General features: G+C 37.0%; 1 protein-coding gene across 1 annotated transcript in view; it reads left to right on the top strand.

The window, feature by feature from the left end:
• The window catches only part of ROBO2 (roundabout, axon guidance receptor, homolog 2 (Drosophila)), a 406,098-nt gene that overhangs the window by 359,200 nt on the left and 24,834 nt on the right, over nt 1-22,064 (top strand). Inside the window, exons 22-26 of the mRNA XM_009996507.1 lie at nt 3,772-4,053; nt 4,431-4,556; nt 8,913-9,069; nt 14,971-15,231; nt 18,458-18,678. Of these exons, the coding sequence (XP_009994809.1) occupies nt 3,772-4,053; nt 4,431-4,556; nt 8,913-9,069; nt 14,971-15,231; nt 18,458-18,678 (1,047 nt within the window). The remainder of the gene's footprint in view (nt 1-3,771; nt 4,054-4,430; nt 4,557-8,912; nt 9,070-14,970; nt 15,232-18,457; nt 18,679-22,064) is intronic.

Below are 22,064 nucleotides of genomic sequence, written 5' to 3'. Positions count from 1 at the left end.
CTGCTGAGGGACTCCTCTCAGTCTCAACCTTCATCCATGAAGAAGGCCTCAAAGGTCTTCAGAAACTTTCCTTCTCATTGGAGCAGAGAATGCATAAAAGAGAACTATCTAGATTTTTTAGGATTTTATTTCCATTTTGAATTGAGGAAGACCCTTGGGGAGATGAGGTAATGATTTATAATTATGATGGAATTTTTAGAGGGATTGTTTACTTTCAAACACTTTACTCAAGTGGGAATTTCAAGATGTATGATGGGTATTTTTAAAAGTTGTGGCAATATTCACATCTCTCTCTTACTTCCTTGGATTGTGATGTCATAACACAACTAGTTCTGTGTAGTGATGTCCAGGACAAGACTTCCTAAAGTAAATTAGGAAGTGTGTAGTAAATTACTACATCTATAGTACCATCAAACTGAAAATGTGAAAATAATTCAGTTTTGAAGTGTACCAGGATCTGCTTCTGGAAACCATCCCTCACATCACTTATATGTTCCAATGATAAGCTTCTTGCCTGTGGCTTGACTGCTGTGACTTCGAACTATAATGACACAGTTTAGACTTATTTTCCATGCAAAAATGTTGTAATGCTCTTGTCTTATAAAAATATTATAAAGTAATAAAAACTTCTGATAACATTTAGAAAGCAACTGAATATCTGCCAGTTTCTTTGTTGTGAATATCTTGAAAATAAAATGCTTCAATATTTTTCCATCATTCCATAAGCTCATGTAATACAGAAAAATTGCCCTTTTTTTTTTAGCATTTGGCACTATACAATGAAATTGGAACCATGTTTAAAAGCATTTGGCTTCAATGTGGATGAGGTATAGGTCCAAATTTGTTCAAGAGATGCAACGGTTATATTTGGAATTTCAGCAGCTTAATTCCACCCACAATCTTTACAGTTGAGCTCACACTTATATTCTGGTGGTTTTGGGATCACTTATTCCTATCTGTTTCAGCAGTTGAGTTTGGCTTCATCCGCATTAAAGATGTAGTCAGTTGTCTTTTAATGTGAATTAACTGCATAGATAGAACTTGGGCCTCTTTCACTGGTTAAAAGGTCTATGATAATACAAAAGGTCTGTAAGAATTTTGAAAAGTAGAGTGGTGATCGATCACTCTGGAAATGCAGAGCTGAGGCAGGCAGTTCTAACATTGCCTATATGAGTGAAATCCACGTTATGTCCTATATAGGCAGTTGAGACCAAGTCCTTGAGTATGAAGCACAAGTTACGTCTGGAGTCATGTAAGGCCACATTATGGTATTGGGTGTCCCAAGGCAGCAAGAAAGATCTTTCCTCAGGAAGTACTTCACCACTATTTCATTTATCTCCAGAGGTACAAAACAAAATGGAGTTTGGAGAGTTTTTGGGAAAGCATCCACTGGAAAATGTCTGTTCATCTTTGGTTGGAAATGTACAGTGTGGGTTTTTTTTTCACTATGACTCCTTGGTAGGAAAATCACAGTTGATTTTTACTAGGTGATTATGGCACTTTGTAAAATAGAACTTCAATAGCTTTGTGAGTATTTAGTGTATACATACCATTGATGTAAAAAAAGTCACCTGTGGTTGTACTGAACATTCCCAGAATATCTGGAGAACCTCAGCTCATTAGTAAGAATGACTGAAAATTCTTGACTGGTGGGAAGGTATGTAACTTCTGTTTGAAGTGTGTGCAAATGTATACTTCTCCATCTTAAAATGACTCTATGGAGATGGTACCTCTTCAGTTGCCAGAAACATGCCCTAAAATATAAATGTATGTTTGAGTACTAGAGAGATGAGATTTTCGTGGTGTTCACTTCCATGGCTCTGCAAATCCAACACAAACAAGTTGAGCTGGACTGACTTCATTTTATATATCAGCAACATAATTTATATACTAAAATTCAATCCATTATATTTTGATGAAACCCCTGGTGGAAAGTAAAAATCTTCATATTGTGGGTGAAATGCAAGAAAGATAGGACTCTGCTTCTCTCTCACATTTCATGTATTTGCACAAAGATGCATTTATGATTGTGTAGTGCCTCTAGAAAGCACATTGGATATGTGCAGATAGATACCAATAACCTGATTTTGAAATATTACCCATAATTTGCATTAATTGTAGTTTTTTTGCACTTATAATTTATCTGCAGATACATGTTAATACAATTAAGGCATTTTAAATACTTGATTGTGCCCATTTCCCTTTTATTGTTGTCTGCAAAAACAGATCATGATGATAGACCCAAATTTAATCTCTGTTTCTGCAGTCTCTCTACTGAGCACTTGTTATTGCCATGTTTATTGTTAATATCATGTTGTTGCTCTGAGACTGCAGATGTTATTAGGGTCCATATTAAAATGTTCATTTTTGCACAAATGAATGCAGTAGAGAATAGTTCTGTGGTCTGAATGTTCATCCTAGGAAAACAAACAAACAAACAAACAAAAACAGCAGAAGGATTCCATGGTATCATATCTCATTGCTGGAAAAGTCTTGAGACAATGAGAGAGCAACTGTCTTCCCTGAGGTTGCGCAAACCCCATGTCTGAGTATGGAACTGCACCTAAACCCTTGTGTAGGAGCAAGAATCACCCCTTCTCTTTGGGTCTATAAAAATGTCTGTGATACCTAGAAAGGGATCTGATCATCCTCACTGTAGGAGTATGCATTATCTCAAATACATTTTTACAATTGAAATCCATGTCTGCCATCTGGCTATATGAAGTGAACAGCATATAAGCGATGCATTATTCTAATAAGTAAACCTCAGAATGGATTCAACTTTTCAGAGTCTAAATAAGTCGTAAAAATAGTACCATTTGATATATTGACCTCTGAGAAAGTAGGAAAAAGGTTATCTGCTGAGCTGTGGCTCTCCTTGGGACATCATGCCAGTCATCATTAGGTTCTTCACACTTCAGTAGTCTCAGCTTCCAAATCTAGTATTCCACCAGAAAAGGTCACTACAATGTTTAGTAAGGAGAGAGATTGCCAATCTAACTGATTAAAGGTACAAATTGCAGTGTGTGATAAGATTCAAAACATGTAGAAAAGTCAACAGATACTTAGTTAAATATGGTGTACTGTTTTTCAGGTAAATGTACTGGAGTATTTGAACAAGTTTTTCTCCATTATCAACACTGCTTTGGCATTTTAAGATACTGATCACTTAAACCCCTTCAGAATAACAGATGTTCTTTCACATATCAAGAGCAACTTGTTTTTGTCAGGTTTTTCTTTTGTTGAAAAGAAGAAATGTACTACCTAATGTCAAAAAGAAAATTAGATAAGCTGATGCATAAAACTTCAAGGAAGTCAAGGTGATGCTCTTAAAAAATTGCTTTGAGAGCTCTGGCATCCATTTAAGAGTTTTGCTATGTATTTGCTGGGAAAGTTTCCTCTGTGATTTGTAGATTCACTCTTTTCATCATTTCCCTGAAGCCCAGACTGTTTCATTGGTTCTGACGTAGAGTGAACAATTGAAAACACTCTTCAGTAGAGAAATATTCCAAACTTCACTTTCACAGTTGAAGGTATGGAAAAAAAGAGATGGTTTTAGGCAGTGAGACGTGAAGGACAAGTGGTAGGCTTGTCACAGATGCTGATAGCTTGGTGATGGTTGTACATCATCTTCCCTTCATTGGCTCATGGGCCTGTCTCAGCTGAAATGCAAAAGTGCAAAATGACACATTTATTTTTCATCTTAAACCCTGATACTTTCAAGCTTCTTATGCATCAATGATTTGTTTCATTCCCCTATGTTCATCACAGATGTGCTGCCACCAGTGCCAGGACAAGGAGATAAAACTGCTACTATGCTTTCTGATGGAGCCATTTACAGCAGCATTGACTTCACCACAAAAACTAGTTACAACAGTTCCAGCCAAATAACGCAAGCTACGCCATATGCCACCACCCAGATACTGCATTCCAACAGCATCCATGAGTTGGCTGTCGACTTACCTGATCCTCAGTGGAAAAGCTCAATTCAGCAAAAAAATGACCTAATGGGCTTCGGTTACTCTCTCCCAGACCAAGGCAAAGGCAACAATGGTAATTGCAGTTCTCGTTTTCCAGAGCCTGTAGCTTTGTAGTGTATCATCTATGCATGAATTAGAAAAATCTTTTTAGTATGTGAGACACTGCACATATTGAGCATAACTAATGTTTGCATACCTTACGTGTGTGCTGAACCTCACACAATCACAAAATATATTGTTCTGCTCTTTCAATCTTCTTTGTCCTGTGCTCATCACCAAGCCATCTGCCTTCCATTAGGCTAGGATAGATACATATTTTTAAAATAATGAATTAAAACTTGCTGCCCCCCCCCCATCTGCCCTTGACTTTGCTAACTGCATGTGCTGCATGTGCTTGTGCTGTCAACTAATCACACAATGCCACTGTGACCTTTGCCCTTTAACCCTTAGCCTTGCTTTACATCCCTGACTACCGGGTGGCTGAGGGACTGGCTAATAGGTTGCCACACAACCAGTCACAGGATTTCAGCACCACCAGCTCCCACAACAGCTCTGAAAGGAGTGGCAGCCTCTCAGGTTGGTTCCACCGCTGTGGGTGGGTGAGGGACGGAGGGTGTTGGTCAACAGCTCACCAGGGAGGCCAAACACCTCCCCAGCTGTGCTGTGAGGAGAGGTCCAAGGGCGGCTGCCCACTGGTATGTCAGCGAATAATGTCACCTTGGTCTTGGCTTAATAAGCATGCCTTTTGCAAAACCTCATGGGAGATAACTGGAGAATCCTCCCAGCTGGTGCTTGTCAGTGCAATTGCTGGCCTTGCCTCGTCACATCCTTTCCCCAACAATACGATTCGCAGAGCAGATACATTTCTGCATCAGTCCTCAATGTATAGGTCTCCCCACACTGAACCTCATGAGATTAATACTTTTGTTGAGCTGTTAACATATTCCACACTCCCACGAGCTGTTTCTAAGTGTTGTTTTTCAGTGAAGCAGCTCAGAAATAAATGTAGGGCACTTTGCAAGATGGCTTTGGTTTCAAAAAGTGTGCCAAGTCTGCATATAAACAGAATGTAAATTTTATGTGTGTGCTGCATGTTCTAATGGAGACACAATGCATTTTCAGTGGATGAAAATTATTGTAGTACATGTGGTTGTGTATTATATTTAAACACACCTTTTTCCTTGATTTCTTTAATTTTGCTTATTTGTTGCTTATGTTACATATAACCATGACTTTTTTTTTTTTTTTTCAAGACAAAAACTGAAGAGCTAGCAATAAAAATCAAAGTCTGCTATTTCACTTTACCAAATTATGAGAGATCTTAAGGGTTTTCAATTTTCAAATTCATAACATTTTGAATTTCCATTCTAAGTTGGAGGAATCATAAAAGTAACAGATCAACACCAGAAATGGTTTCTTTATGTCAGTTCAAATGACTATTCAAATTGAACATTGAGATTAGAAGCCTGCAATCATTGGGCCATAGCTCCAACAGCCAAATGTGTTTGCAAGTCATGTGTTCTCATGGGGAGTTTTAGTTGTTTTGAGTGAGATAGAAAAACAGGCTTAAGACATTGACAAAGAAGTGTCTGGAAGCTAAGTTCTTCAAGAAAGGTTCTTGTTCCTTGTATGTGAGATGTGTTGGCAAGTAGGTTAGGAAATCAGCTTGCTCTTCTGACTGCAAGAAAATGCAGAAATTGATATGCTGAGGTACATATGTGCCAGTTATCAGAGGGCAGTATTGCACTTCAGATGTGTTGACAGCTACAGCTGCCTGAGAACTTTGTCAGAAAATACAAGGTTCCATTGGAAAATGCCAGTTGATCAAAAGCTGGACTTTGAACAAATATTTCATTTAAAGCATATTTTGTTCAATGTTTCTCAGTTTGAAGGAAAATTTCTGATGATGTATGGAAACTTCAGGTTAGTCTGTCTTTCTATGGCCAGGGCATGCCTCTTGTGATCAAAGCAGGTCACACCTGGATGCTCCAATGCTCAGATGAGTGTCAGACTCATGACTCCAGAGTCAGTATTTTGCTCTCCTTTTCCCACTAATTATGTCTGTACCACAGGGTAATTATGTCTGTAATACATGAGAAACTGGGGGAGACCTTCAAATAGGCTGATAATTAGAGTATCAATGGAGTCAGAAACCAGCTTTGATTACCTAGTCCCCATCAGGGTGAGCAGGGACTTGTTCTCTCACTTCCTTGATTAGTACTTTAAGTACTACTTACTATTCTGACTAAGTTCCTATCTTTAAATTAATATATTGAGAAATCCTATCCCGCTGTGGAATGGCAAATAGCTAAAAAACTCAACTGTTTTGTGAGGCAGGGAAATTTTGTGGCTGTACTTTGCACAGCTCCAAGTTTATGCCAGTGCTGTGATCATCCGCCCAACTGCCAAATTCTTTTTCCAGGATCTGATTCATCTAGAGATTTAAACTATATAATTGAATTTCAGTGTGAGGAGACACTGAAACATAAGCATCATTGCTATGGGGAAACAAGGCTTCAGTGCAACAGTTTTCAAGCACACATCAGACATTAGGTACTAGGTATCTTTTCCCCTGATCTGACAGAGGAGTAGCTCTGCTCATGGAGACAGAAATCTCTGGCTCAACTGTAGGTTGTAGGCTGCTTTCCCTACCATTAAAAGACCTTGGAGGTCCCTTCTTTTATTTCTTCATCTGAACAGTTCCTCAACTCTCTGCTTCACTCTTTTTAAAAGATGTTATCTTTGACCTTTCTCTCCAAAACCCCCAAATCTAATTGACTCTGTATTGGCACCCCACACATCCAACCTCCGTTTTACTAGTCTCCTGAGATTGTTACACTTCCAGAATCTCCCTCTCCACCTCAACTAATCTCTAAGATGAAGTTCTCTGCATTTCTCTGAGTACTCCTAGTTTAAACCCCCCTGCAACATACACACACACTCACATTCTTATGCATGTGCTTTCCCTCCAAAACAGCCCCTCCTGCCTTAGCTCTTGTTGGCTCTTATTCTTGCTGAGTTTTCAAAAATTACCCCATGTTCCACAAATTAAAATGAATGTACTTCCTTTGTACAGTTCTGTGACCTTATTTTTAACTCTGCTTTCTGCCATATCTGTGCTTTGAAAGCTTCGTTTTTCCCCAGAAGTTTCATGTATTTGTTCCTCCATTGCCACCATCACAAGGATTTCTTTTCTGTTGATCAAAATGTTCTTTCCCTTTTCAAGAAAGCCTCCCTCTCCGCTTGGCTACAAAAGGAGGGAAGAAAGAGCCTGTCTTGCATCCTAATAGATGAAATATCAGCTCAGTTTGCACATACTGAATGACAGGATATTGGCTAGAATTACTAGAAATACACTAAGACAAGGAAGAAAGAACTCTGGTCTGGAATTAAGTAGTGGAAACAAAGTTTTGTTTGCAGCATACTGCCAGCCAGGCTGATTAGAAAATTTGCGATTCTTGTTGCCTGTCTCTAGCAGCCACAACAGAAGGTGAAAGAGAAATCTTGGCTACTTCTGAGTCACAGAATCACCTTGTTTCTTCACTCTCTATGTATGCTTTCTATTTGGTCCAGCTGACATTTGGAGATAAAACAGCCACTGTATCTCAGACAAAAAGTCCTATGACAAGTGCTTGTTTTTATTGCCAGGATTGCAGCTCCTTCTGCATGTATATCTCTATGCATAAAGCTAGAACAATGGTGAAGAGGTTAATGCCTACCAGTGCACACCACTGTGCCTTACAAGTCAGTTGTGGGTTTTTTGACATATTACTATTAACTTTTTACATGTGTTTTTTTTTTTGGCTGATCCTTATAAATCAGCAAGAGATGTCAGTGGGTAAGATGGACTAGACTGTGCTTTCTGCAACAGGCGAGGGATGAGGGACTGCCATCTGGGTATCCCACTGAAAAAGCCTTTGTTGACCTGTTTTTCCACCCAAGCATCCAGAGGGCTTGAAAGCCTCAACAAAATGGCAATAAATATTTGAGTCTCCAGGCAGTCAAAGGGTTTGAAATCTTGTGCCGTTCTTCTTAATGAATTCCTGACAAGAAAAAGGAGTCAGGACAAAATAAAATAAGTGAAACAAGTGAGAAGAGACCTCTTCTGTGAGATCACTTTCTTACAAATGGAAGTGACTCAACTGAAGGAGTGTGTACAAGGACAAGAAAAGACAGCTTAAGCAACGTGCATTGCTCAGTTAATGTCTCCTATCTTTCTTCATTAGAGTTGTACATCAGAAATAGAACCTCTTTTCCATAGTGGCACAGATATTTGAATCTTGTGAAACAGACATTCCTAAACCATTACAAATTTCTTCCTGATATTTTTAAAAAAGGAACTTAGTAAATTCCTATCAGCAAAATCACAGAAATGTGAGTTTCTTTTTGTGTTGACAATTTACACTTGTCATTCTGGCTGAAGAATATTGAGTGTAATGACAAGGTTTTTAGATTGTGTCCTTAGCCTCTGTGGTTTCCACAGAAAGAGATTATGTAAAACATAATTGCATTGGATAAGCACATTGAATTCTGACACTTGAAGTAATTTGCTACAGTCTATCATATTCTTACCGAACAGTGAATTCAAGAAGTCATAAAGTAGGCATGAATAAATCAGTAAATATATTTCTGATGCAGCAAAAAGCACCTTTCCTTGGTTGTGTGCTATTGTTGTGCAAATATTTGGAGTTTTAAAAAGAAGCAAATTTCAGCAGTTATTCAGAATATTTTTCTATTCCATTCTATTATTATTTATAAACTTGTAACATCATTAGCACATTGATGCTGATTCTGCTGAGATATAAATACATCTTCTTTTCTGGGGCATGCCATCTGGAATCAGACTTCTTGAAAGAAAAAAAATATGTAAATAGCTAGCTTTTTTCCCCACATTATATCTCTAACATTTTATTTTTCCTTTTGGATTTGCAGGTGGCAAAGGAGGGAAAAAGAAGAAAAACAAAAATACTGCCAAGCCCCAGAAAAATAATGGTTCCAACTGGGCCAGTGTTCCCCTCCCACCCCCTCCCGTGCAGCCATTGCCAGGCACAGAGCTGGAACACTATGGGGTGGATCAACAAGAAGCAGGGTAATTTTTTGCTTTTTGCTTAGAAGAAAAAATTGTGGTTGGCAGAGATGAGGCTTTTAAAAAATATTTTGCAAAGTGACAATATTATTCTGTTTTGTTTAAAAAAAAAAGGCAAGAGAATCTTATCCTATAGGCTTATTCAAGGCTGTGGAGGAGGAGTGTCTGAACAGCTTCTCTTGATAGTGGCTGAAGATGGCAATAAAAGTGACCTTCCTTCTTCAAGCTTCTCTGCTTGCTCATGCTGAGAAGTATCTTGCTTCACATGTAGCTTAATTGAATTCCATTGGGACTTCTTGCAGATGATGGGACTCAGAGTGAGTAATGATGACATCATCTGGCTACTTTTGTTTTTTCACTGTTTTAACATTTATTAGAGCAAACAGAACAAAAACCCCCGTGCTAAATTGGATTAATTTTAAAAGATCAACCAGTGGATAATAATGTTCTCATCAGCTTTTAGAAGAAATTTCACAGTTGAAGAGGGCAGGCTATTTATAGACCTTTTAAAAAATTATTCAATCAACTCCTGAGTTTCTGGAACCTTGCACTTATTTTTGGATAGCTTAAACTTGTTCTCAAGGACACAAAATCACACAAAAAGCACTAAATGAGAGGAAAGAGACATTTCCTGCAGAGAGAACAATCATGGAAAGCTGTTGTGTTGTTTTTGGTTTTTTTTTAAATTGAAACTCTATTAAATACTAGGTTATCGAAGTCTGGAGGAAAAGCAGAATATGTAGAAAAATAATTTACTGTGGTCAGCTCTGTTGGAGCCTTTGAGAAATATTGTTCTACTGGGGACAAATTTCTGCCTGTTTAAATACATGGATTAATTGGTATTTCCTGAGTATGAATTATATGTTTTAAAAATTAATGTAATAGCTTTTCTAAATAAAATATTTCAAGTGTTCTCTCTTTTGTAAGCATGGGTTAATAATAATTTCTTTTATAATAAAAAATCAGAATAATTAAATATTAATAGTTGAGTTTATACCAACCTTTTGAATTCTAAAAGTTAGTAACAACTAACTGTATAAGACCTTTTAAAATGGTCCATTCAGCCTGTATTTGAGTTATAATTTCAAAGCAAATATAAGGGAAAATGATAATCTTATTGATCTACTATTCCTTGTTTAAATCTCAAGCCAAAAAATACATATAAATACTATAATTTTCATTCTGTTATAAAAAGCTAAAATCAATTTAAGATGGAATCACCGTATATTATTTGTCATTATCAGTTTATATCCTTAAAACACATGTGCAGCCATTTCACTGAAATAATTATGCTGTAGAAGGCAAACAGCTTGGATTTTCTTTCAAGACAATGAAATAGCATAAAAGGTAAATGGGAATACCTTCTAAAGAAATCCCTTGTGACACAGGGCTTGATTTCTCAGTTGCATAAAGTATCTGTTATTTAGCTGGAAGGTATTATGCTGGTCACCAAGACAACAATAGTTATTTAAGGATAAAGTAATCACCAGCCTTCCAGGTTCCCAATAATTCAGACTTAGTGTTTCCTCTGATTATCTTTTGAAATACTCGTCTTTGTTTTTATAATATCTCATTAATAGCAATTTTAAGAAGACACTCTACTGTGCATTTTACCAAGTACAAAAAAAACCAACCAACAAACACAAAACAAACCAAAAAAAAACCCACACCAAAAAAAGTAAAAATACAAGACTAACACATCAGTCTTGAGTTACAGTAATTTGCAACCAGCTTCACTGAACCCAATGAAACTGTAATACCCATACTTCATGAGGATGTATCCAATAGTAATGATGCTTCTCTGTTCAGGAGTTGATCTTGTTCCTGTGGTTTTCAGCATGCTAAAACGGAATAAATCATAGCCTGCATTCCTTATGTTGCATTTAATATTGTCATATTGGGTAAAATTTTTTAAAACTGACTTGTTTTTCTTGATTTTCTTTGAATTATACTATGCATGACACCCTCAATGTGTTTTAATTTTAGCATGCTGATGTAATTATATTGTGAATTACAATTGAAAAATGAACTTTCAGTCAGAAAAACGGAAGGCCTTATTAAAGTTCTCACAATGTGATATGAAAGGTGAACATTTAAAGCAATAAAAAAAGGAATCTGGCATCTATACAGAGACTTCTTTTTCTGTGTATGTCTTCCTATATAACTCTTGAATTCAAGTCTGAGTTTCATTGGCATGCCTATCCCTAAGCAACTTGGACACCTTCTTTGCTTACTAGAAATTAACACTAGTGGCCTATAGGCATATAAATAATAAAAGAAAATCTGCATTAGCAACAAGTGAAAAAAAAAGTTATCTAATTTAATCATAGGTAAGGAAGGAAAATAAAATAATTTCTTAGTTCTCTCTGTCATGTTCTCCCCAGAAGAACAGAGGTTTGCATTCACCTCTTTTTGCATTCACCATTTTTTACATGACTGCAGCATACATGAGAAAAGGTTAACATGTTAATCCATGCAGCCATTTTATGTAATGTGGTAGCTTTTGGGATGTCTTCGGTTCCTATTTAACCTGTATCGAAAGTTTTTTTATACTGTTGTTTCCCTACTTCCCTATACTAAACCACTTTTTTGTGGTTTTCTACGAACTCTGTGCTTGCTCCTTGTTGCCTTCCTTAATTTTCTCTTGTATATTCTGCAGTCTTTGAAGTTTCTTTTTTCCTATAGTAGTTCCCAATCAAGTATGTTCCCTTTTTCACCAATCTTTTGATTACTTTTATCTCATAGATTTGATAGGAAATGCTTACTACTTATTAATTATCAATTACTTACATTTTTTTCACCAGTGCATTATCCTGAGCCAACTCCATTAAAGACAGTCTTCATATTGTTGTCATTGGTTATTTTTACTTCTTAGTATTGATTACACCTTAAAATGGAATATTGGCTTCTGGATGTCAATATATTTGATTTATAGTCCTTTTCTGTCTTTAGAAAAAGTAAAGAAGATAATATCTGTTACATAAAAAAATCTGTTCTGGCAAGGTCTAGAGAGGAAAGCTTTTTTAATTGTAACAACGTGTGTAATGAAACAGAATTGTTATAGAATGTAACCCTTAGCTATCACCTTTTTTTTATTTTGAAGAAAAAAGCTTTACCAATCTAATGAAACAAAGTTTTAATAGCAAAAGATCACTATAAAGTAAAAGTGCTAAGAGCAGAATAAACATTATTAGAAACATATAGGGCCTTGTTTGTTAACCAGAACTTACATAGGGTCTTAATTATAATGAAATTACAATCAGACTTTGCTAGTAAAGTTAAGGTGCTTAGATTTTAGTAAGTACTTGGAAAAGATTGCATGCATTTTCACCAAATTGTATTTACTCAGAAAACTAAAAGAACGTGCATGTGATTCATGCTCACGAGGCTGGTACCAGGGGTTTCAATAACTGTGTCATTCATATGAGATGTACTTTCTCTGTAGTCTATCAGGTTTACTAGCTTTTCTTGCAGATTTTATTTTGTAAAATGCATGTTAGAACTGGTGGCTCTTTGGACATCTTACATCACGGAAACAAAGGTTCTTCTACCTGAAACCCTGAATCTCAATGTTCTGAACTTCAGGCTTAGGTTCCTTTCCATTTCAAACAAAATCCAGGTAATGATACGGCACTTGTACCAAATCTTTTTATTATGAAATCTCTCTACTAAGAAATCCTTTTACTATCAAGCTGAACATTTGCAGGTTTGAATCTAGTTGGGTCAAAAGGTGAGCATACCCAAAGCTCATTTATGCATTACTGAAAAGTCACTAATGAGTGTTGTGCTGCCCTGTCCTTTTTAAAGAAGAAGCTGGTATAAAAAAGCGTGAGCTTGAGAGAGTAAAAGTAGGTGACAAGGCTATTGCACTGTACAGTTTTAGCAACATGAGTTAGGATGGTCTTTTCACCCTCGAGTGGCAATGTCATGGAAAGAAATCAGAGGTAGTCATATCTCAATTGTCTCCTAAGAAACTGAATATGTATTGTATAACATTGTATTAAATCTCTGTGTTATGAAAATGGTAATGATCATTCACTCAAAAGCTCCTAAATGCCAGGCATTTATTTGCACCTCTGTACCTGAATATATATTTGTGTATCTATATATGATTATACCTAGATATAGATTTAAAGTGATACCATGATTAGGTCAGGTTGATCTAACTATCCAGAATCTGTACTTTTAAATACAGATTACAGACTTCTGAATAAGGAAAAGGTAGTTCAGTTAATTTGGAAATCTTTGGCTTTTCCTTAAATTAAGTGTGCTCTTCATAATACAGATTTTGAAACTTCTCTGTCTCAGTACTTCCAACCCTTTTGTAACCCAGCTTCACACTTCAGAAAATTGGCAGTGATTAAATTTTCTCTAGGAATTTGATAATTTCTGCCTTCCAAAGCAGGATCTTTAAAGGAGCATTTTAAAACTGGTTTGACAAATTAACTATGTAATGCAGTGCATTGCCAGCCTGCACTGCAGAAAATAAAGGGGTGTAACTTCTTAACTTCCATCAGTCCTTGAAGGTGGGAAGAAGAGAAAATTACGTAGATGATGCTTGAGCAATTGCCTTTAGAGTGTGAGACAGTTTTACAGTGATGTAACAGTGAGAGCTTTCTGTCATTTTGTTGCTTTTTGAAAAAAAGCTGTGTATCTTAAGGTTTTTTTGGAATACACTAGCAGTTAAGAAACATGCAGATGCTCAAGGGACTGCAGACTCAGTGGATGTTTTGAAGGTGCAAAGAGTAGACACTGTTGAGATTTGAGTGGTGTGATCGTCAGCAGAGCTGTGCACAACTGGACTAGTGTTCAGAGTAGGGAATTGGAACGCTGAGGAAATAATGCGCAGAGAATGACCACAGTCATAGGGCCTTCATGTTCTGGGTGATACTGGTGTCTTTAAAGGCCAGGGATAATACTGTAATATAACACTAAATCAAAAGTTCTGTGATGAGGACAGAGTCAGAAAAGGTTTGTGTTGTCGGCAAAACTTACATAAGAAATGGTAGCTGAATATAAAGGTTCTTATTTACTAGCCCTGATCAGATGTAGCATTGCCTCTTACACCTTTTGGTACAAGACTAGAAATGGAACCACAAAAACCTATCAGAACATGTCTTGCATGTAAAGAGAGAAGAATTTGATGCTGAAGAATATTGGTAGATATTGGTTAATCTTTGAATTTACTTTGGGCAAGTATGTTGAAAATGTTCAGAAATTTAGCGCTGCCTAGCTAAGTTCCAGGAGAGATTGATTTGGAGCTGGGGTGCTGGCAGAGCTGTCAACATGTGTGCTAATGTATCTTATCACCTGGTGCTGTGACATAGCATATGCTTAGGGTCAATGCTGCTATGATATGAATTTATTCCACATCATAGTAGGTACCCATATACACTGTGGTAAGACCAGAATTTATGTGGAAAGTGTAGGTTTTTATTTAACTACAAAATAAACATAAATAGTACATTTATAGACAAATAAAGGGGACGATGGGAATAAGGAAGCACGTAAGTGCGACTACATCAAGCTCACTCTGCCTCTTAAGAATGCTGCTGTTTTCATGTCTAGGTCAATCCTCAATATATTCTGGTAGGTTAATGATCCAGGAAGCAAGTTAGTTCAATTTTGTTGATTGTGGCTTAATATTATCTAAACACTATTAACAAATATGATAATGGATCAGCAATTTTTTTTGTTGCACATCTTGTTCAAGTTGCTTAGCAGCTGTGGGAAAACTTAAATAGACTCAGTAAGGAGAATTTAAGCAATTGTGACCCTATTTTCAATAAATGTTAAAGCAATGTGCAATGTTCAAACTCTAGCAAAAATCCTATATGCACTCTACTGCACATCAGAGATGAGGTGTCATATGTATGTACTAAGTTTACTTGACTTTTATTTTAGATATGACAGTGATGGTTGGTGTCCGCCTTTGCCAGTTCAAACCTATCTACATCAGGGCATGGAGGATGAGCTTGAAGAAGATGATGATCGTGTTCCCACACCTCCTGTCCGTGGAGTAGCTTCATCGCCTGCAATCTCTTTTGGGCAACAGTCAACTGCAACCCTCACACCTTCTCCACGAGAGGAGATGCAGCCAATGCTTCAAGCCCACCTTGATGAATTAACTAGGGCTTACCAGTTTGATATAGCAAAGCAGACATGGTAAATGTTTGAAGGGGGCACTTAAGGTCTGGGAAATGAAAGCATAATAATAATGATAATAATTTATTCCTTGATGACATAAATACTGACTTTGTTCAATAATGTTTCAGGAATGTTTTCAAAGCAGTAAAGTGAAAGAAGAAATAGCAAAGCTGTATCTACAGTTTTAACTTAAATATGAGTATGTGCTTTTTAAAATCATACTGCTTGATAAACCTAGAAAATTTTCCTCTGGAGTTTTGCATATATAAAACAAAGTAGTTAACACCCACCTACTCACAACTTTTATAGAGTTCAGAATATTCTGTTTTCAGACTAGCAAAACATATATATTTTTTTTTTAGGATTTTCAACATTATTGAGGTTCTAAATCCCTGATTAAAAATAATGCTAGCTACCTGAAATAGCAATGTAGCAGCATTCACCCTGTGTCACATGAGAATGAAGCATTTGCATCTCTGACTGTAGTTTGAAATGCCACAAACATTTTAGATTCATAGGGAAAAACCTAGAAATAGCAGGAAGGAAGTTGTTAGAATTTGTAAAACGGATCTGGCTTTTTAGTGTGCTTTATGCCTATTGAAAGGAAGAGCAAGCAAATACCACAGTAACATTTCCCCTGCAGAACAAACAGAAGCAATCTCTTTAGGGACTGAAAAAGAACTTGTCAACTGCATCAGACTGGGGATATGGTGAAGGTCAGTTGCTTTCTGGATGTTCCCTAAGCAGCAGTTGTCCTTTTACAACTTTTCTATCCAGACAAAGCCTGTGAATCTCAGAGGAGAGGAGCAGAGCTAGTTACCAAATGGCACACTGCCAGCAGAGGAGCAGCCTTTCTTTGCTGGTAAATAAAGCCACAAAGTTATTCAGCTTGAGCTACCATAAATAGATCAGGCAGGTAGGCAGGCGGTGCCAAATCAAAGCCAGCTGTTTTCCCTAGACACTGTCAAAGCCTCAGGGCTTGTTTGCAATCTGCACTCAATCAACAGGGTACTTTGGTCCTGCTGCAGTGCCGTGCTGCCAAGCATGGACCCTGGCCTGCCTGTGGGACAGACCCAAATCCCAGGCAGCAGCTAGCCCTGGCCTGTTGAAGGTAGCTGACTTGTGAGCCAGCACACAGATGCATACCCTGTCTGCACAGCCAGTCACTGCTGCATTTTGCAGCTGTTACCCTTTCTGTGCCCTACAAACCGTGGGTGCCAGTCTGGAAGCAGATAACGTAGTAGGACTCTGTAGCAAAGCCTCTGACACTTGACAGGAAAGGTCTTCCTTCCTTTTTGCAGAAATGAAAATTGATTTGGAACTTTGATAGTGCGCTTAGGAATATACAGATTTTAACGTCGCTCTTGTGGAAGGTCACAATAATTGAGTCTGAAACTCTGAAAAAAATACAGAGGAGATAACCTGTATTTTCATACCAGGACCTTAGAGCAGATACTAGGGTAAATACTGAGAGTTACAAATACTAATTATTTTTGCAGTAGTTGTGATATGTAATTGTTAAATGCTTTAATATTTTTTGGCTGGACAGGTACCATGCTGTTCAGCAAATGTGGTTCAAATGCAGGGGAAAGTCCTTCATTGCCTTAAGTGGGAAGGAAGATTTCTTACTTTTATTTTCAAAAAGTTAACTTGTCCAGACCAGAGGGGGAAATACAAAAGAACAAGATGAGGCCCATCAGATAGGTTACTATAGGAGTAACAGAAGACAAATATAAAGACTAGCCAACTAGAAATTTAAGAAAGAGCGCATTAGAGATTACTGGAAAAGTACATAATCATTATGGCCTTGATCCAGCAAATCACTTAAGTATATGCTTAACTACAAGTACATTCTTCTATCACATGCTTAACATTAAGCATATACTTGAGTATTTTGCTTGATTGAGAGCTAATCACACTGTTTATTGAGGGTTAGTTAGATGATAGTGGCCTTTTAGCACAGTGTTTTGAACACTGCATAGCTAAGAACCTGGTGTCCAGGCAGAAAAGCATTCAAGAACTGCTAATCAGAAGGCAGTTGTATATCAGAAGGAAAGCATTTGTTTTTCAAATATGCTTATAAGCAATAATTCAAAACCTACAGGAGAGAGATTGCACTGGTATGCAACATTTACCATGACATTCTCCGATCCAATAGACTTAGATTATGAACACAAAACAAAAGACTTTGAATAAGGAAAATTACTGCACTTATCAAGTGTGGACAATAATACAGCACAAAGTTTTCATGAAAAGTATGTTAGAGCTAGGTGAGCAAACAGGTGACAGTTGCAATTTTTTCCATTATGCTGGTGTCCAAGCAAGAGACCAGCAGAATCCTGGATCTCCTCCAGAGTGCTGCCAATTCGAATCAGGTCATGGCACCTCATGAACAGCCACCCAAGGATTCCCATGTGCCTAAGCTTGCAGTTCAAGCGGTGTTCATGCTCTTATGTCAAGGCCAGTCATGCCTGGGTCCCCTGGCACAGCATGCTGTGTACCTGTACTGCTGCCTTGAAAGCTGTTGGTTGTTCTTTTCCTCTCAAGTCTCTCAGAGACCATGCAATTAAAACTCCAAGTTCCGTGCTTGCCTTTGGCCATTTAGCTACCCTGTGGGTGTTTTTTGTCTTTGTTTTCCCTTTTTTTAATCGCGATTGCTGCGTGCAGTAATTTCACACATGTATGTCCTAATGTGGCTGCAATTAAACAAATTAAACTACTTGGAATAAAGCAAAATAAGAAAGCCTCACTGCTAATGAGTTCATTGGACTTGAAAAATTCTTCTGACCTACTGGTAATTTCCTCTGCTTTAGGGTGAGTTTTGCTTAAGAGCACTGAGTCTATTTAGGCAGAAGGAGTGAAATTTAATTTTGGTTCAAGGTATGATTTGCAAGGTGGAATATTGGATGAAACACTTATATGCTAGGCTAGGATCCAGAATGGTGCTTTTCCATGGACTTCCTACCTAATGTATATAGCCTCTGTATATCATTCCTCATCTTTAAAATGACACATTTGACCTTCCCCATCTTATAGGAAGGGAAGTATATTTAAGACTGGAAAATGCACATATACTCTGGTATTAGAAGCTATGGTGAATAACTACACTGACTTTTCTTGAATTTGACCTAAAAAACACATCTTGTAAAGCTAATTCAGGATTTATTGAAAGGCTTATCTTCTGTTGACCATGGGGTACAAAGTCTCATCTATTCTGATTATGTTTTCCTGTTTGTTTGTGTAGGCACATCCAAAGCAATACACAACCTCCTCAGGCTCCAGTTCCACCCCTAGGATATGTATCTGGAAACCTTATTTCAGATTTGGAAACAGATGTTCCAGATGATGATGATGATGATGATGAGGATGATATTGAAGAAGAAACTGTAGAAATCAGTAGGCCACTAAGAGGTCTAGAGCATACTCCAGGCTCCAGTATGGACAATCTAGAGAGCTCTGTGACAGGTAACAAAACACAGTTAACAGTGATGCCATCTTGTTCCTAACAGTAAAATACGTCGTCAATCAAACACTTTCTAAGTGAAAATTTATTCCACTCTATTTCTGTAACATTTTACATGTGTTAATATTAAATACCAAAGTTAAAGAAGGATTTGAAAATACTTTGCTTTACTGCAAAACGATAAGAAATTCCATGAATTTTAAAAAGCTTTAAAGACTTTTCAAAGGAACCTCAATTATATCCTAGCTTTCATGCTTAGTTCACTCTGCTGGAGAAGCAAGCCAGATACATGAAAAGGAAAGGGATGACCTCAGCTTAGGAATATATATTTCATAAATCAGGAGCAGCATAGAAATGTTATCATAAAGAGCTTTTAGATATTTTGCTGGGTAAATGCTTTCATAGATGAACACGGGGAAGTTAAAAGACTTCAGAATAAGAGTTGTTAGATCAGCACAACATTTATTTGTAGAGTAAATGCAATGTTTAGATAGGCAAAGGTGTATTTTGAACTCACTTTTTATTTCTGAATTTAGTAATTGTTCACTTTAAGAGAAGATATTTAATTATTCTGATACTACTTCCTTCACTGCTTCTCACCCTTTGTGTGCCTTGAAAAGTTACCACAAGTATCATCAGAGGGAACCTAGAATGTCTTGCTAAACTAATGCACAGAATCTGAATTAATAAAATTGCTATTGATGAAATGTAGACTTTGAAAGATATTTTTTGAAAAATACAGATTTAATATGGATTTTTGTAAGTATCAGTGTGGTTCCCTTTAGGTTGAACTTTAGCCTTTATATAATGTACTGTACCATAGTGTGCAGCTGTATTGAATACCCAGGTGCACATAGTGTTCATAGGTCATAAAAGCTAGTGGGTGCTTCTTCATCCTTTGATCTCAGCAAGAGAACAGTGATTGTTAGTTGTACCCTAATGGAGACTAGCTCAGTGAAACTTACTACTACTATAGCACCACTGAGTTTCATCTTTTGGTTCTGGACCTTTGAAATTCCAATGATTTTGCACCCTTATTTAAACATGGCTATTCTGAAAACACAACAGGAATATGACAATGATGAAGCATCAATACCCATAATTTTTGTCCTTTTCCTTCATTGAATTAAATAGTGTGTAGCTTAATCCCACTTTCCCAGATTTCCTTCACCCTAGTTCCAAACAACTTGTGAATCCTATTAAGATTTACAAGTTGTATCTCTGCCGCTGCAATTTGAAATCCAGATTCAAATGAAGGTCATAGAGTTAAAGTTTAAATCCCTGAATTGAGAAGGTTAACTTATTAGTGCATAAGTATGTTAAGTCACTTCCCTTGAATTTTTAGTGTAATCTCCTTCAGGCTATAATTCTGCATATTTTTGCATACTGTTCTAATGGCTTAGAAGCCTTTCCATTAGGAATGCAGGAAGGGTTTTGCACTGCTAATAAATAAATAAATAAACAAACCAAGTTGCTATATGTTTTCCATTTGGTATGTATTAATATGTCAATGTTGATATATCTGTACAGCAGAAAATTAATCTTTTTCACATTTGCATTTTCACATAATGTTTTGTACCACCCTATCTAGAGCAAAGTAAGAAATAGCTGCATTTCTGCTCCAATTTGCAGACTTCTGTGCTTATTGCAATTTATCCTTCTATGAACAACATTCAAGCTTACAATAACAGTTATAAATCTCGTTTAACTATTGGAGTGCTAAAAACTTCCTGGTGCATTTTTTTTATATGAATGTGGGCAGAACATGGTAATGGGAATGTACTTAAGGTGATCTAAATGCATTCCACTCATTTCCACCACTGTCTTGATGTGGTCTCATGCAGTTGAAAACTAAGGTTTTGCTTTTGCTTTAGTTTCTTTTGTTTAACTACTAGCTATATCCATTCCTTGATGTAGTTCACCACATGGCAAGGTGTTTGCGAGCACTGCAGGAAGGGAATGTGCAGCTGGAAGGGAAGCAAAATGACAGACTGCCCCTATAACTTATAGCCAACACTTACATTGATTTAAAACACTTAGGAAACTATAGCTTTACAAAAAATAGACCAAGAGTGTTAGTCTAAATGATCTGTAAAATGGAAAACTCCCCCAGTAAGTTTTTGTTGGTTACTACATAGGCAAAACCTCAATTTCCTGAGGGATTAGTTAGGGCTTGTTTTTTTCTAGGAGTGGAAGGAAATTGCTTATTATACTTGTGGGAATTGTTCCAAAAGAAAGTTTTATTTTCTGTGTATCTGTTTCTGTTAACTCTTCCAGGCTGTGTTAAGGAAGGTATATAACAAATTGCATTGATTGTTTCTAAGTTGTTTCACATTCTTTAATTTGCTTGCTTTTAGAATTCTGTAGAACAACTAAATTGTTCTTTCTTCCACTGCAAAAATATAAACTACTTCTTTTTGTAGGGTTTTTAGTGACTTAAACCAGCATTTTCCTAGAAACTCAGATATCAAATTTTCAGTTCTTTAAACATATTAGAAAATGGAGGCAAATGAGAAAAGCTGACCTGGATGAAGCAATATTTCTGAACATTTTTAAGTGTGTCCTATGCTTTCAGTGTGGTAAATCTAAGTTGACATTCCCCAGTCCAGTCTCCCTACAAACAGAGTTGCTGTACAGTGAGCAGAGCAAATTTCCTCCCCCTGTACTGTTAGCACGCCTCAGCGTTGACTTCAAGATACTCACTCTCGAGTGAAATGGTACTTCGTTCTTCATGGCTGAGCTGAGACCAAGGTTTTCATCCAATGCCAAATGTGGGATGCTCTGAGGGGGAACACTGGTGCTGTGTGAGCCAAGCTCGAACTGCTAAATTCCTCTGAAACCATGGTGTTGCTCCTTTAAACTGTTTAAAAGTCAGGTTGTCTTCCAGGCCCTTGACTTTTAGCTACAGCTAACTGAAGATTCAGACAAGGATTTAATCTGTGCTATTAAGCTTTTCTCTTTGCAGATGGCAAGAGACATAATACTGACGTGTATAATAAAGTGAAAAGAAAGGAGGAGTGCACAGTAACTGTATCTTCACATTTTCCAGATATTGCGAAGAAAACTCAAGTAGGGAGGTTTAGGTTTGAATTGTGAAATTAAAGCCTGGGTTTTACTTTGTTTCCAGTATGGTTTATTACGATACTGAGTTAGTGATTCTGATTTATTTTTATTTTTTTTTTAAAGAACGAACTGAAAAGCAGCTGTAAAACTGCTCACTTGACTTTTAGTTCTCAAGTATTTAGGGTTATTTTTACTTTCAGAGACACACTGAAGTATGTTTTTTCTTTTGTTTAGGTTTAACGATTGCATGTATAATGAATTGTTTTGCAGAGTTATGGCATGAGTGGTCACAGTCTGTTATATTATTCTACTTTAATAGATGTAA

This window comes from Chaetura pelagica, unplaced genomic scaffold (genome assembly GCF_000747805.2).
Source record: "Chaetura pelagica isolate M959 unplaced genomic scaffold, ChaPel_1.0 scaffold82, whole genome shotgun sequence".
In the NCBI taxonomy this organism is placed as follows: Eukaryota; Metazoa; Chordata; class Aves; order Apodiformes; family Apodidae; genus Chaetura; species Chaetura pelagica.
The sequence above is the reverse complement of the archived record's forward strand: the minus strand, read 5'-3'. Positions and strand labels throughout refer to the sequence as shown.